Source organism: Zea mays, chromosome 3 (genome assembly GCF_902167145.1).
Source record: "Zea mays cultivar B73 chromosome 3, Zm-B73-REFERENCE-NAM-5.0, whole genome shotgun sequence".
Lineage (NCBI taxonomy): Eukaryota > Viridiplantae > Streptophyta > Magnoliopsida > Poales > Poaceae > Zea > Zea mays.
In genome coordinates, this window is record NC_050098.1 from 54,462,288 (window position 1) to 54,476,359 (window position 14,072).

The window sequence follows — 14,072 nt, forward strand, 5'->3', positions numbered from 1 at the left end:
TAATTAGTCGATGATTCACTCATGTGATGTTATATTAAACATTTGCTAATCATAGATTAACTAGCGTTAATAAATTTGTCCCGTCGTTTAGTTCTCACCTCTTCATCTATATAATTAGTTTATAATTAGACTATATTTAACATTTATAATTAGCATTTAAACTGTAAATGTAATATGGACTAAACTTTAGTCAACCAAACACTTCTAAGACCAGATCAATGTATCTATTTTCTTACCTATATTTAAAATCCACTATGTAAATATTGCGATCAATAATGTAAACTATTTATTTGAACACACCACCCGCGGACGTTACCCGAACCGGCATCGCGGAAACCGGACTGACCACGGTGCCGGTACGACCGTACGAGTTTCGAAGGTTTGTCTCGTCCTGCTGCGGGCTGCGCGGACTAGAGACCGCCAATTTGCTTCCCTCCCCGCCGCGCTACTGTACATACTCTGCAAGCCACCGCAGTCCGCAGCGCGCCACCGCCTGGGGCACGCCACGGTGCCACGGACGGTGTCGCCGTGCTCGAACCCGCGTCACGGAATAGCAGCGTCCTCACGGCTCACGCTCCCGGACTTCACTCGCCCGTTCTCCGTGATATCGCGATCTGATCTCGCCCAGCGCAGCAGCCAGATCCGCCCCATCCAGCCACCAGTTTCGCGGCGGAGGGTGGAGGTGGAGGATGTCGGCGACGGTGGAGGAGCAGATGGTGGTGAAGGCGATCCGGGAGGAGTGCCCCTGGGAGTCGCTCCCCAAGCGCCTCCAGTCCACGCTCCAGACCAAGGACGAGTGGCACCGCAGGTACTCACTTCTTTGCTCTTGCCCTCTATGGATTTGCTCTGCTGCATTTCTGATGTAATCAGCTACGCTTAGTTTTGAGCTCTGATAGTCCTAGTACTAGTAGACGCCAACGCTGTGTGAAATGGCTGCTCTTGTGGCACTTATTTGGATCTCGTTCTCAACTACTCCCTATCTAAAAAAGTCAAAACGTCTAATAATCCGGAACCGAGGGAGTAGCTGTTTTGAGGTCCTCAATTTTGGCCGGGACAGTTGTAGTCGTCGTCTAGCAGGTCATACGGTGATTCATTGGCTCGTTTGATTACTAGGTCTCTTGGTGTTACTCTTTCCTAACAAGGACACTGTTGGAGTAGCCGAATTGAACTATGAGCGCCTTGATTGGATAATTCTGCGACTTGAAGTGACTTAATGTTTCCTAACAAGTGACTTGAAAGCAAAGTTTGGTTAATTGTGCAACCTTAGTTCTTACTGTTTTGTTACATACATTGCTTGCTAGCCTGCTGGGTGCTGGCTACTAGTGATGTTTTACTGCTTGAAACATAGGTGGCACAACATTTCTTAACAGGAAAGTAGTTCTATAGCGCCAAACGATTTCCACCTCGGGGAAATACAATTAAAGATTCACTGTTTCATAAAATACCACTGAAAATCAATCCATTCTCGAAAATACCACTCCGCTACCTTTTGCAGTTAACTGGAAATCTTCCTCTCTATTGTCTAAGTGAATTGTCATTTCTACCTACATCTTCCACTCATTCTCCATGCAGCAGCAGCATTGTTGGCCACACGGGTATGCTTGTGGTGCACTCTCACTGCCGGCCACGGTCACGTTGCTTTACCAGGTATTGGCACTCACATAGGGATCAAAACAGTTGGTGAAATCCCCTCACCCGGTCTCAATTTCATATTTTTATGTGGAAATGGAAACGGGGGGGGGGGGGGGGGTGGGGGGGGGGGGTGGTGGGTGGGGCAATACCAGTCAGGAAAACAGGAAATTCGGTATATCCGAAACGGAACAATATGGTACACGTCGATAACAGTCGGGAACGGATAAGTAAAATCATGAACCCTAACCCATGTAACCACTTCAAACATGCATCACAACACAACGAATTAAAAAACTACATCAATACAATACATGTAAACAAGTTATTTCTCTGGTAATGTCCTTTGTGCTTGAGCTATAAATCTGGGTGTTCTGACTTGAACCTTGTGTAATTCTGTTACTACCAGTAATGAAATTCAGCTCGGCCATTGTGAAAAATGTAAACAAGTTAATATCAGGCAGCAATAGTCCACCTGAATCCATCAGCCATTCAAGTATTCAACACACACATTCAGCATCAGTGTGGTAACGTTTGCAATTGGTGTTTTTTCAATGCTTATTACAATTAGTCAATTAGCAAGGTCAACAATATTAATATTCAGACACCTTGAGTAGTTCATATACTGCATACAAATAGGAATACTAAGGGGTGTTTGAATGCACTAGAGCTAATAGTTAGTTGGCTAAAAAATTGCTAGTGAAATTAGCTAGCTAACAAACAGATAGCTAACTATTAACTAATTTACTAAAAATAGCTAATATTTGAACTATTAGCTAGAGTGTTTAGATGTTTCCAACTAATTTTAGTCACTAACTATTAGCTCTAGTGCATTCAAACACCCCCTAAGCATCACTAAAATTAAATGCACATTCTTAAAATGAAACAACATTTCTTTATCACTGCCTAGCTTAGTAAAAATACCCTTCTGTTTTTGTTTAGTATCTGCCACCTGAAAGTATCCAGATATATCATGGAGAACACTGTCAAATTTACAACAGACCAGGTAAACAAAAAACAAGCTAAGAAAAGTAAAAGTCTGAAGACTAATGTCAGTGTAAAAAGCACAACTGAAATTATGGATGGCCAACCCTTTCCAAGATGCTAAAAATTTCATTCAACTTTTGCATCCTCTTAACCACTTCTGAAAGAGGAGGTAAGGGCCTTCAGAGCCGCAAGTCTCCATGCATGAATATCAACTGGATTTGCATGACTACGTCAGCATCCCTTTCTTTGACTTCTGCAGGTGGTAGATCTCTGATGAGCAACATGCTTGTCTATTTGGTGGGAGATCTCCAATGTGCCACCGGACTGGCCGTGGCAGGGCTGCAGGGTAGAGATTGGGGCACAATGAGCCAGTGACTTGGGGAGAGGGAGCCAGAGAGGGGCAGCACTGAGAGATTCAGAGGGAGTGGCAGCGGGGGGCAGCAAGCACTAGAGGCTGGTTAGGGTTCGGCTGGGGGCGCATTGGAGGCCATGTAGGTGGGCTGGGGTGTTGGGTGCCTGTGACTGGTGGGTTGCTCAGCTGGAGGAGCTAAAGGCCCTGTTTGTTTCGGTTTCTGGCCATCGGAATCGGCTTTTGGCAGTCAAAAAAGTTTCTTTCTCAGTCCGCTTATGTGAGAATCACTTCTGTGAAAATCGTCCAAATCAACGTGAATGCAGAATCCGCCAAGTTGTCGTGATGGGAGGAATCTATCGCTTCCTAAACTCTAAACCATGCAGTCCCCTTCATCTTCCTCCATATGTAAGCCCCACAATATCTAGATTCTCGTGACAGCTAGATTATCCAGTATCCAGATTCTCAGAAAAGCTCTTCAAAAAAGCTGTCCCAAACAGGCCCCCGTTAGGAAACTTCTGCTGAGACCTGAGAGTACAGGAACCAACAAAATGGTCAGTAAAACAGCTCTCCCGATTTTATCCTGTATGCTGGATTTTTTTTCCTGTTTCTGTTTTTCCCGAGAATATGAGATACAGACAGTTTATGCAGTACACTGTGCCGTTCAGTACGAGATTTTTCCTTCCTGTTTTCATCCCTACACGCACAGGCCGTGGTCGTAGTTGTTGCTACTACTGGTTTGCTGCTCTCCTAATGCTATCTCCCGCTCACCTCTTTACCTAATTTCCATTAGCTTGTGCATTGATCGGATGGGGCTGTGAAGATGCGGAGGGCCCCATTTATGTGATTAAGTAGGTCATGTGTGCAGAAGATGTGTATGTGTAGGAAAATTCTTTTCTACTCCTAGTAGTAGCTACTCCCGCGTGTATATCTCAATACATGTTTGAAGTGTTTCTGATATGATGTTAATTTTGTACCAATTGATAATATAGTGTCAGGATTTTTTTCTCAAACATGCAGTAGAGTTGAGTATCATTATGTTGAGAAGAAGAAGACGGGGATAAGAACCCCAAAGAACAACACTCGCACACACACACACATACTTGCACACATGCACAACACAGAGAAAAACTAGAAAAAATGATCACTCGTTACCCAGGAAATAGACGATCCAAAAGGGGAAAGAGATAATAAAGGTAAAAAATTATTTTTAAAGACTTCTATGGATCAAAATACACCCTACAATAATGGATGGTAGCATGGTCTTTAAAACGGTAAGGCAAGACAAGGCATTGGACTGCCGCCTGGACGTCTAGGCGAGGTAGGCGAGCAAGGCGCCTAGGCGTTGGACCACCGCCTAGACGCCTAGGCGTCGCCTAGGTGTCGCCTAGGCGATGCCTTTAAAACAGTGGATAGTAGGAATACTTTTTGAAAGGCCTTCATGAAAAATACTTGCACACCCTAGTAACCAGTTGTTAATGTTGTTTGAAGTTATCAGACATAATATCTTGTTCTACAAATTTTGGTGGCAGGATTGTTGAGTATTGTATCCGAAAAAGGTTGCAATGGAATATCTGCTTTGCCCGTAGAGTATGCAGAGAAGGGGAATACTATGAAGAAATGATGCGCTACCTCCGAAAGAACCTTGCAGTATGCTCCTCAATTATCCTTTCTAGATAATATGGCCTGTTTGTCATAGCTTATTTCACAACTTCTTCACAGATTTAAGCAAAAGTTGTACCAAACAAGGTGTTTCTACAGTAGCTTATCAGTTCAATTGCTTTTCAGAATGAACTAAAAATAGGCAATAAGCAGAAACTGCTTTTCACCAACTTCCCAGATAAGCTCCTTTTCCAACAAGCAGTAGTTGTGTCAAACTGGACCTATATAGGCTGGACAATAACTTGCTTTTACCTTGTTAGGGGTTATTCAATTGTCTGCTGATAACATTTAGCACTAATAGATCCGCATGTGTAATTTTTATGTACTTTGTTTTGTATGCGGGATCTGCCCAGTTATCGTTTTTATTGAGGTTTCTGTAGTTACCTCTGCAATGGGTTTACTTATTCACATAGCTTTTCTCATCTGTTTGAATTGTTTATTCAAAAGCTTTCAAGATTCCAACATCATATACATTGGTTTGCAGTTATACCCATACCACCTTGCAGACTATATATGCCGAGTGCTGAGGATCTCGCCTTTCAGATATTATTGTGACATCCTTTTTGAAACTATGAAGAATGGTAATCCGTTTTTAACTGAAAATTTTCTTGTGGGTAGTAAGTTTATGTTTCTTTAGCATCTACATAGTGCCATGGTAGTATCCTGCTGTTAAGATTTAATTCAACCAGAGTTTTGGACAACCCTGGTCTAAACTGCTCGACCATGTTGGTAAAATGATTCCTCGATGATTCTCCTTCTTTTTATTTGTAGAATAAGGTGACATACTGACATGTCATTGCAAGGCTGAAGCACTGTTCCACTAATTTTTGATAAATGTTTATGTTTCTAACATGTTTTTTTGGGGCAGAACAACCATATGATAGTATTCCGAACTTCACTGCTGCTGATGCACTAAGGCTCACTGGTGTTGGGAGAAACGAGTTTATTGATATTATGAACAAATGCAGATCAAAGGTAATGCTGCATATGTTCTTAGTTTTTTTACTGTCACATACTCATGCAGTCTTGTGAACAGACATAAGTTTCAAATAGTTGACCATGTGAGAACGTGGGCAATCTATTTCATACTAAAAAGTGCAAATAATCGACTGCATGGTTTACAGATCTTAGATGAAAGGATAACAACAGAACTTTTCACAAAGAAAAGGCATGTAGCCCTCAATCTTGTGGACCTACGTAGAATTCTAAATCATAAAACAGATCTAGTTGATAGGACAGAATCCTAAATCATAAAACAAATCTTGTGGAAAAGACAGAATCCTAAATCATAAAACCAATAGTCGCAGTTAATCTGTGTATTAGTGCCTATGTAGAATACTAGACCAATCTAGTTGATGTAGAAAGTAATGAATAACAACTGGACTAGCATGTTATACGTGTTCTTAGTAAACATTTTTGTGTGTGATTTTTTTATGATTAGATATTATCTGCGAGCATGAGAGATTGTTACAGATGATGTTTCTTTGTTGCAATCTCCAGAAACTAATGTGGAAACTGAATAAATCGATTGCAAAAGAAATGCTGCCTACACAGCCTGTTGACTTCCCAGTTGAGCCTTGGTGGGGGGTTTGTCTTGTTAACTTTACACTGGAAGAGTTCAAGGTCAGGTTTGCTATATTTCTTGTAATCGTGATACGTTAATGTACTTTTCATACATAATATGATGAGACCTGCTCTTAATGAGAAAAGACGCCTAGCTTTATTTTTCTCTATGTAGAGCTATTATTTTTTATGAAGCCTTCATTCATGAAATCTTTTGACAATAGTTTGTGTTATTTGTCTAATGTAGAAACTTTCAGAAGAAGAGACAACAACAATAGACAAAATATGTAAAGAGGAAGCCAATTCATATGTTCTTTTTGATCCGAAGGTTATAGATGGACTTTATAAAAGAGGGCTAGTGTACTTCGATGTGCCTGTTTACCCAGATGACCGCTTCAAAGGTATTAACGAGATAGGGAACAGTCAGTCCAGCAGAATTAACATAACCGATTGGCATTGTGGCTCTATGTTTTGTGTTCATGCTTTCTCCTTATGTTATGCAAACAAGAGTGACGCTCAGCCTTATAACCTAGTGTGTTTATTCAAGAAGACAGCATAAAAGTTGGATAAAAAAATGAACAGAGCCTTCTATAGCTCTATATCTTATTTGCAAAATCATATTTGGTAGATCAATATCTGAACAATAGGAGGTCCACTTTCAGGCAATGGACTAGCTTAACATGCATATAGATGTGCTAAATAAAGACTTCCAAAAATAACATGATATTTAATTTCCAATATACATGCATAAATATTGATATTTATGTGATGGTCTCATTTTATCCTCACTAATTAGCATATCAAAATCCCCTGATCTTGAGCCTCTTTTCATGAGAATTTATAAACTGCCCATCTAATTTGTTATTCTAGACTCCTATATATCATGAGGATTTGTGTTTACAAATTTTATATTAAGTTCACTAATATAGAATTTGAAAGAGTTCATCATTACTGTTTTTCAGTTTCTAGGCTTGAAAATTTTGTTTCCAATAAGGATCAATCATATGAAGACCCAATTGAAGAGTAAGTGCTCAGTTTTCTGTGTAATGATCTTCCATCTGTTATTCACATACATTTCACATGTAACTTTCTGTAGTCACCATAGTAGTGACTCACATTTTTTATTGCAGGCTGTTGTATGCTGTATTTGTTGTTTCAAGTGCTAATGCTACTGTTGCTGAACTGGCTGCAACTTTACAAGCTGACCTTTATCAACTCCAGGCAGCTGCATCATTTGCTTGCCGATTGGGCTGGGCTGCGAAAGTCATGGATGCGAACTCTGTTCTTAATGAAGAACGTTTACCTGCGTTTCCTAGTAGTATTCTTAGTGATGATGAAGAAGGTTCAAATACAAGTATCCACTCAGAGAAGTCTGGTCAACAATTGAATGGCATGGATTCTGATGGACCCAGGAAAATTTCTGGAACTGCTCATGTGGGCTTTGTTGTTGATGCCAATGTTACATCATACTTGATGATGGGCTCACTATCGCCAGGTTAGATATCACAGTGCAGAGTATTGGATTTTTGCCCGCATTCTATTTGATCGAAGATGCTTAGCTCTGTTATCTACTCCCATTTCAGAAAAAAAGAATGTCAAATGATTTTACCGCACAAATTTTGACTACCAGTTTTGCAATAACTATGCAGATAAATGATTATAAATGTACAATCATTTATTGTACTTTTAATGGTCAATGTTTGTCAATCTAACAATAGTGTTTTTGTTTATGTTATACTTTGAAAGTTATTGTTAACCAAACTTTGTAATGTGAAGTCAACAGCGGCATTTAGGGCAAAAAGGATTTTCTGCAACACAGAAATCTAGCAAATGCAATTTCTTTAAACAGTAATAATACGAATGGCATTTGCAATATGCATTAACAATTACTAATTTACTATGTAGCCAAAATTTCCCTACCGGTCGAGTTTTACTATGTAATTGTAGCCAAAATGCTTCGATGGATACTGTAATGACTAACTTCACCAACATCATGCAGGGTTAAAATCTCATGCTGTCACACTCTATGAGGCTGGAAAACTGGGTGCTTCTTGCATTGCAGAACTATGTAGTGATCTGGCTAGCTTAGAGGGAAAGAAATTTGAGGGTGTGCTAGAGGAGTTTGCAAGTCATGCATTCAGTTTGCGATGCTTCTTGGAGTGTTTACAGTCTGGCGGAGTTTCCGCAAATGAAATTACTGATAATACTAGTGAAGCAAAGACTCCAAGAAGCTCTGTTCATGATATTGACAATGCTGCTGACCATTTGTCCAAGGTGAACATTGAGGGTGTTGCTGACAATAACCATAATGAATTTTCCGAGCATAACCAGTGCGTAGGTGAGTTAGATAATAGTGATGGGAATATAGTATCACCAGCTATGGTTATCTTGGAAAGTGTAGAAAGCATGGTAAAAAATGATGACAAGAATGATTCAACTGTGCAGCTAAATGTTTCAACTGAATCTCGAGTTTTGAAGAACAAAAGGAAGTACAAAGTTGATATTCTTCGATGTGAGAGCTTAGCCTCACTTGCCCCGGCTACATTAGAACGGCTATTCCTTCGGGACTATGACATTATTGTGTCGATGGTTCCTCTTCCTTCTTCATCAGTTCTTCCAGGCCCTTCAGGCCCAATTCATTTTGGACCACCATCTTATTCCTCCATGACACCTTGGATGAAGCTAGTACTGTATACAGCAGGACATTGTGGACCAGTATCTGCTGTGTTCATGAAAGGGCTACGTTTTAGATTGCTGCCTGAACCATTAGCTGGTTGTGAGAAGGCACTGCTATGGTCTTGGGATGGCTCTGTGGTGGGTGGATTAGGGGGAAAGTTTGAAGGGAACTTACTGAAGGGCAACTTATTGTTACACTGCTTGAATTCGATGCTGAAACAATCTGCTGTACTGGTGCAACCACTTAGTATACATGATCTTGATACGTCAGGAAACCTTGTCACTGTGGATATCCCTTTACCCCTAAAAAATGATGACCAGTCAATTGAATCTGTGGTAGCCCAAACTAATTTGCCAAAGGAACAGATATTAGATTTGACTTCTGTATTGAAAGACCTATCTAGTAAATTTGAGCTGAGCACACTTGGCTACCTCCGTCTACTAAGACTTCACAGGATAGATGAACCAGATAAATTTGACCCAGAAAATGTAAGCTACAAGTGGGTGCCTCTGAGCTTGGAGTTCGGGGTTCCTTTATTCAGTCCAAAGTTGTGCGAGAAGATTTGTGAAAGGGTGGTTGCATCCCATATGCTTCAGAAAGATGATCTCATTGAGCATTCTGATGTGATGCAAAATGTAAGAAGGCAGCTGAGAGAACTTTGCAGTGAATATCAAGCAACCGGTCCAGTAGCTAAGTTATTTAACAAGCGTGGAAGCTCAAGGGACTCACCACGTGCCTTAATCAATAGTATTAGTGGCAGATGGAATTTGTCTAATGACCCTTCAACACCTAGTGGAGGAGCCCCAAGTGAACACGAGAGGCTGAAATTTGTTGGAAGGCAGCGACCCCGAACAGAAGTTGTGAGCTTTGATGGGAGCACTGTCAGGTATAGCTGAATAAATTACATATCCATGTTTTAAGATTTCATGCAATAAATCCTGATTTGATTATTATTCAATGTTGACATATGTTCTAAATTCCTGAAGGTCATATGCACTTGATCCTGAGCACAATGAAGAACAATCATCCATACAAGACGTAAAACCAGATCCAGAAGAAACAGACAGCAAGGATGTAGTCTTACCAGGAGTAAATCTTATATTTGATGGAGCCGAATTACACCCCTTTGATATTGCTGCATGCCTTCAAGCACGTCAGCCTCTGTGGCTTATATCTGAGGCATCAACTGCTTCATCAACATTACTATGAGGGGTTAATTATGCTCCAATTTCTACAAGTTGGCCGATGAAATTTCATTAGTTGGGGTTATTCAAAAGTATTGTCTGATTCTTAGAAGAACACAATAGCGGGCTGATGCTTTGTTCACTATAACTGAGTTCTTTCACAGGAATTAATCAGATGCTCCTGGTTAACTGGGATGCGCGTTTTGAAGCTTGTTTACTGCATCGTATGTAAGTACACTTCTTCAAGCTGACACTTTTATTTGTCAGACTTTGTGCCAAATTTAGGGCAGTAACTCGCCGGGAGAAACTGCATCCCTGAATGTTGCTTTTTGGGCGTTTCGCATTATTGGGACAGCCCAAGTTCACCTTGAGGCCTTGTTCGTTTTGTACATAAATTATGTGGATTGAGTGGTATTTGGGTGGAGTGAGCTGGACTTTGATTAGTTGTGGATTTATTCTCCCCTCAATCCCCATGGATTTGGAAAAAACGAACATGGCCTGAATGTGTTTCGTGTTCCGCCAATAGGGGCATTTTTTACATCACACCGAGATAAGAGTCCAGATTATCAGATTACAAATAAAATGAAAATTCATGGAGACATGGACTAAGTAGGTTGGATGGGTTACAGCCTTACTGGTGCCTATCGGGTGGCTTAAAAGGCCACACAATTAGCTTTAGCTATCGTGTACTCTGCTCTATAGTTCTCATTATGTGGAATCGTATTATGAGATTGCTACAAATTATTTCGTTCTGGCTAAGAACTGAGGATCAGGTCTCCAAGACCATACGGTACATTGAGCATGCTTCAGAGGTCGGAATAAAGATCTCTTTTATCTAAAAAAAACAATACCGTACTTTGAGCGTTTTACACAAACTAATTCCTTTGATGGAAATGAAAGGGAAGACTCATACAGTCATACTCACGTGCATTTATGATCTCCAATTCATTTGATGGAAATGTAAGGAATGACTCATACTCATGTGCTTATATGATCTTCGCCATCGATACATTTCAAATTGTATCTTATCATTTGCATTAACTTTTAGGTTTGCTCTATCTTGCGATTTATGTTTAATTTGGGCTTTTGGGCGTTGACGAAATGTTCATTTTTTGCAGGTTTCTTGGCCAATATCTTACTCTACTTTTCACTTGTGTGAAATTTCCAAGTGCGTGCTCCTACTTCAATATTGTGAATCTTTGAGGCTCGTTCAGTTGAGAGGCTACAGGCTCGTTCAGGGTGTCAATTTTACGTTTACACATGTAGGTCTAGTTTGGATATTTTGGGATTAGAGTGTTTTGGAGGGATTGGAGAGGGTGTAAATCCCTAATAGATCAAATACTCTCTCAATACATCTCAATCCATTCCAATCCCACTCATTACTAGAGTACCTAAATTAAGCCGTAGTAGTTTCAATGTAGTTTTGGCATAAATAGCACAGCTTTCTTGTTTGCGGTGACCCCGTTCCCGTGGTTAGTATAAAAGTGTTTTCGTTCTTTCTTCAAAAGGTGAAATTCAAGTTTACATTTATATTACCTTGAAGAAGCATGTACATACACTTCAGTACCTGTAATGGTAGTATTGCAATGATGCAGATATACATCAGAAATTCTTAAAGCACGAACGACGGCGTCAGACGATATGCAGTGCTTTCACATCTGTTTCGAGATTTTGTTACACAATTAACACGGTCTAAGATTAATTTCATTATACTGCATAATATATAAACCATGACAATTAACGCATAGAAGATAACCAAACCGATAAGATAACCAAATCGATACAGATATTGATCAAACCACGACAATTAACGCACAGAAGATAAGCGAACAACAGATCTATCCAAAAGATCGGCATCACGATTAGTGCTTTCTATAACTGAAGTTGAAGAACACAAGTGGTATGCGATGCACACTTCCTAGAAACTTAATTCGCCAGCACTTATGCATGTCGTTGAATTGTTGGCATCGGTTTGGAGTAGAGATGTCAATGAGGAATTCACCACCGGGTTATAGCATCTCAGACTCATCCCCAATATGTTTGATCCATCCCCATATCCATTCCCATACCCATCACGGGTGCAAAACTCATCTCATACCCATCCTCATTCGGGTTTTGGGTCCCCAATGGGTCCCCATCCCAATTAAGAGAAAACTACGTACTAACAACTAGCACAAACTATCTAGGTTCCAGACATCACCATATCGGCAAGCACTCATCCATGAACCATGATCTATTCATCCATCCATCAGAAAAGAAATAAGAACTTCGGGACCGATAGAAGAAATGGAGAAATAGAGTCTGCTCACCTTTCTTGGTCACCATCTGAGTTCGTTGGCACCTGAGAATCCATGGTCATCACTTTCGTCCTAGGCTCCTAGCATTCAACGGTTCTCCTCGTCGCGGTGAAGTCGCCAATGTGCAGTGTCAGTGCAACTATCCAGACGTAAGACGGTTAGCCGGCTGGGCAGGGCGTAGCATATGGCTGGTTATTTTAGGGTTTTGTTTTTTGCTAGTTTGCTAGTTGTCTTGTTGTGTTGCCTTGTTGGGCTAGGACCTGTGGCCTAGTGCGCTGCCGTGCTGGGCTTGGTGGCCAGCTCGACCTCAACTCATTCATACAAACACGACAGATGTACACGTATTAAATACCCATGGTAATCGGGTTTGGATTATTGCTTCCCAAACCCATACCCGTTTACTCAATGGGTGGAGATTTTGTCCCATATCCATACCCATGGGGACAATTTTTGTCCTATACCCGTACCCTAATAGGGGAATTCCCCACGGGTTAGCGGGTATCGGGTCCCCGTTGACATCTCTAGTTTGGAGACACTGTTCTCTCTTGATCTGCTGCACGACACACGACATATGCAGGAACGACAGGGTAGGTGACACAGAGAATTGAGAAGAAGAGGACTAATCGGTTGTTTGTCGCCGCAACCTCTTAGATTCGGTCTGCTAAATTTTAGTAACCGTCCCCTGGAATTTATCTATGTGCAACCGCTCGGAGTTCACAGTGCACACCCAATTGCTCCCGGTTGATATGGAAGTCTAGGTGCTATACTCAATAACCAAATAAATAAAATGAAAATTAAATTGCTGTATAGAACACTTCACGACACGATCACGTTTTGTCGCAAGTCACATGTCATGTATTAATTTCACGAAAAAACATGAAAAATGAGCGAGCGCACGTTGTGTGTCACATGTGAAGAGGAGTGCACACTCTCGCATATAAATTGGTTATCTCCAACCAGGATGAGCAATGTGGGACTAAAGCCCACATGTCATCCCTACGCACCACCTTGACTTCCTTATATAAATTGGGCCACCCACAAGTGGGCTTAAATAGACCAAATTTCAATAATCCCCACTAAAGTTAAGGTCTCTAATTGACCCAATTTCCGCGCTTTCATATATCAGCTTTATAGTGTAGACTTGTTACGGGTTGAGCTACACCTTGCATTACAGGATTCACATCCGCACAACTTTGTAATGGACAAAACCTCGAATTGCTAGTCTTATGAAAGTAAGTTTCACCTATAAGCGTCACTAATACTAGGCCACCTTAAACCATACCTCTGATTAGAGTGTTATAGTCATGCTCACGTGTATTTTAATAAGTTTATTTAAAACTACCCACATCTCATAGACAGTCAAACTCATATAGGTGTATTCTTACAAGTGTATCCTACAGGCCAGTACCTTGCCTTTAACTAGCCTTAGAATACATTAAGACAAAGTCAGCCTCCCTTGCAATATTGAGAGTACACATCTTTTATTAGGAAACGAGTAAAATGATATACTCTCCTGTTATACAAATACAAAACGGTTTGTTCTTCCCAATATCAAATTCACGCGATCTTCGATAATATAGATTGTGTTGCCACTGTATGATAACATCACATGGGCTTTAATCCCATTTCTCTTGATGCTTTATCAATCACAACACGTGTTAATACCTTTATAAAAGGGTTTACCCAAGTTTCGAGCAGTATTAATATACTCTATGGTGATCTGT

At 40.6% G+C, this 14,072-nt stretch overlaps 1 protein-coding gene across 5 annotated transcripts; it reads left to right on the plus strand.

Annotated features, from left to right (window-relative positions):
• Positions 1–314: 314 nt before the first annotated feature.
• On the plus strand, positions 315–11,671 carry LOC103650099 (protein FAM91A1). 5 transcript variants are annotated; one of them, XR_004857137.1, is made up of 12 exons: positions 315–808; positions 4,498–4,615; positions 5,112–5,208; positions 5,496–5,602; positions 6,128–6,250; positions 6,438–6,591; positions 7,153–7,213; positions 7,321–7,685; positions 8,190–9,753; positions 9,854–10,279; positions 11,170–11,317; positions 11,459–11,671. XR_004857137.1 is itself a non-coding variant. In XM_020550213.1 (10 exons), the coding sequence occupies exons 1-10, from the start codon at positions 690–692 to the stop codon at positions 10,074–10,076; spliced, it is 2,931 nt and encodes a 976-aa protein (XP_020405802.1). In that variant the 5' UTR covers positions 315–689; the 3' UTR covers positions 10,077–10,644. The 5 variants fall into 5 exon arrangements, 1 of the variants encoding a protein (XP_020405802.1); XR_004857138.1 differs by lacking the exon at positions 315–808 and adding an exon at positions 3,236–3,519; XR_002267992.2 differs by having other exon boundaries at positions 11,170–11,671.
• The last annotated feature ends 2,401 nt before the right edge of the window (positions 11,672–14,072 follow it).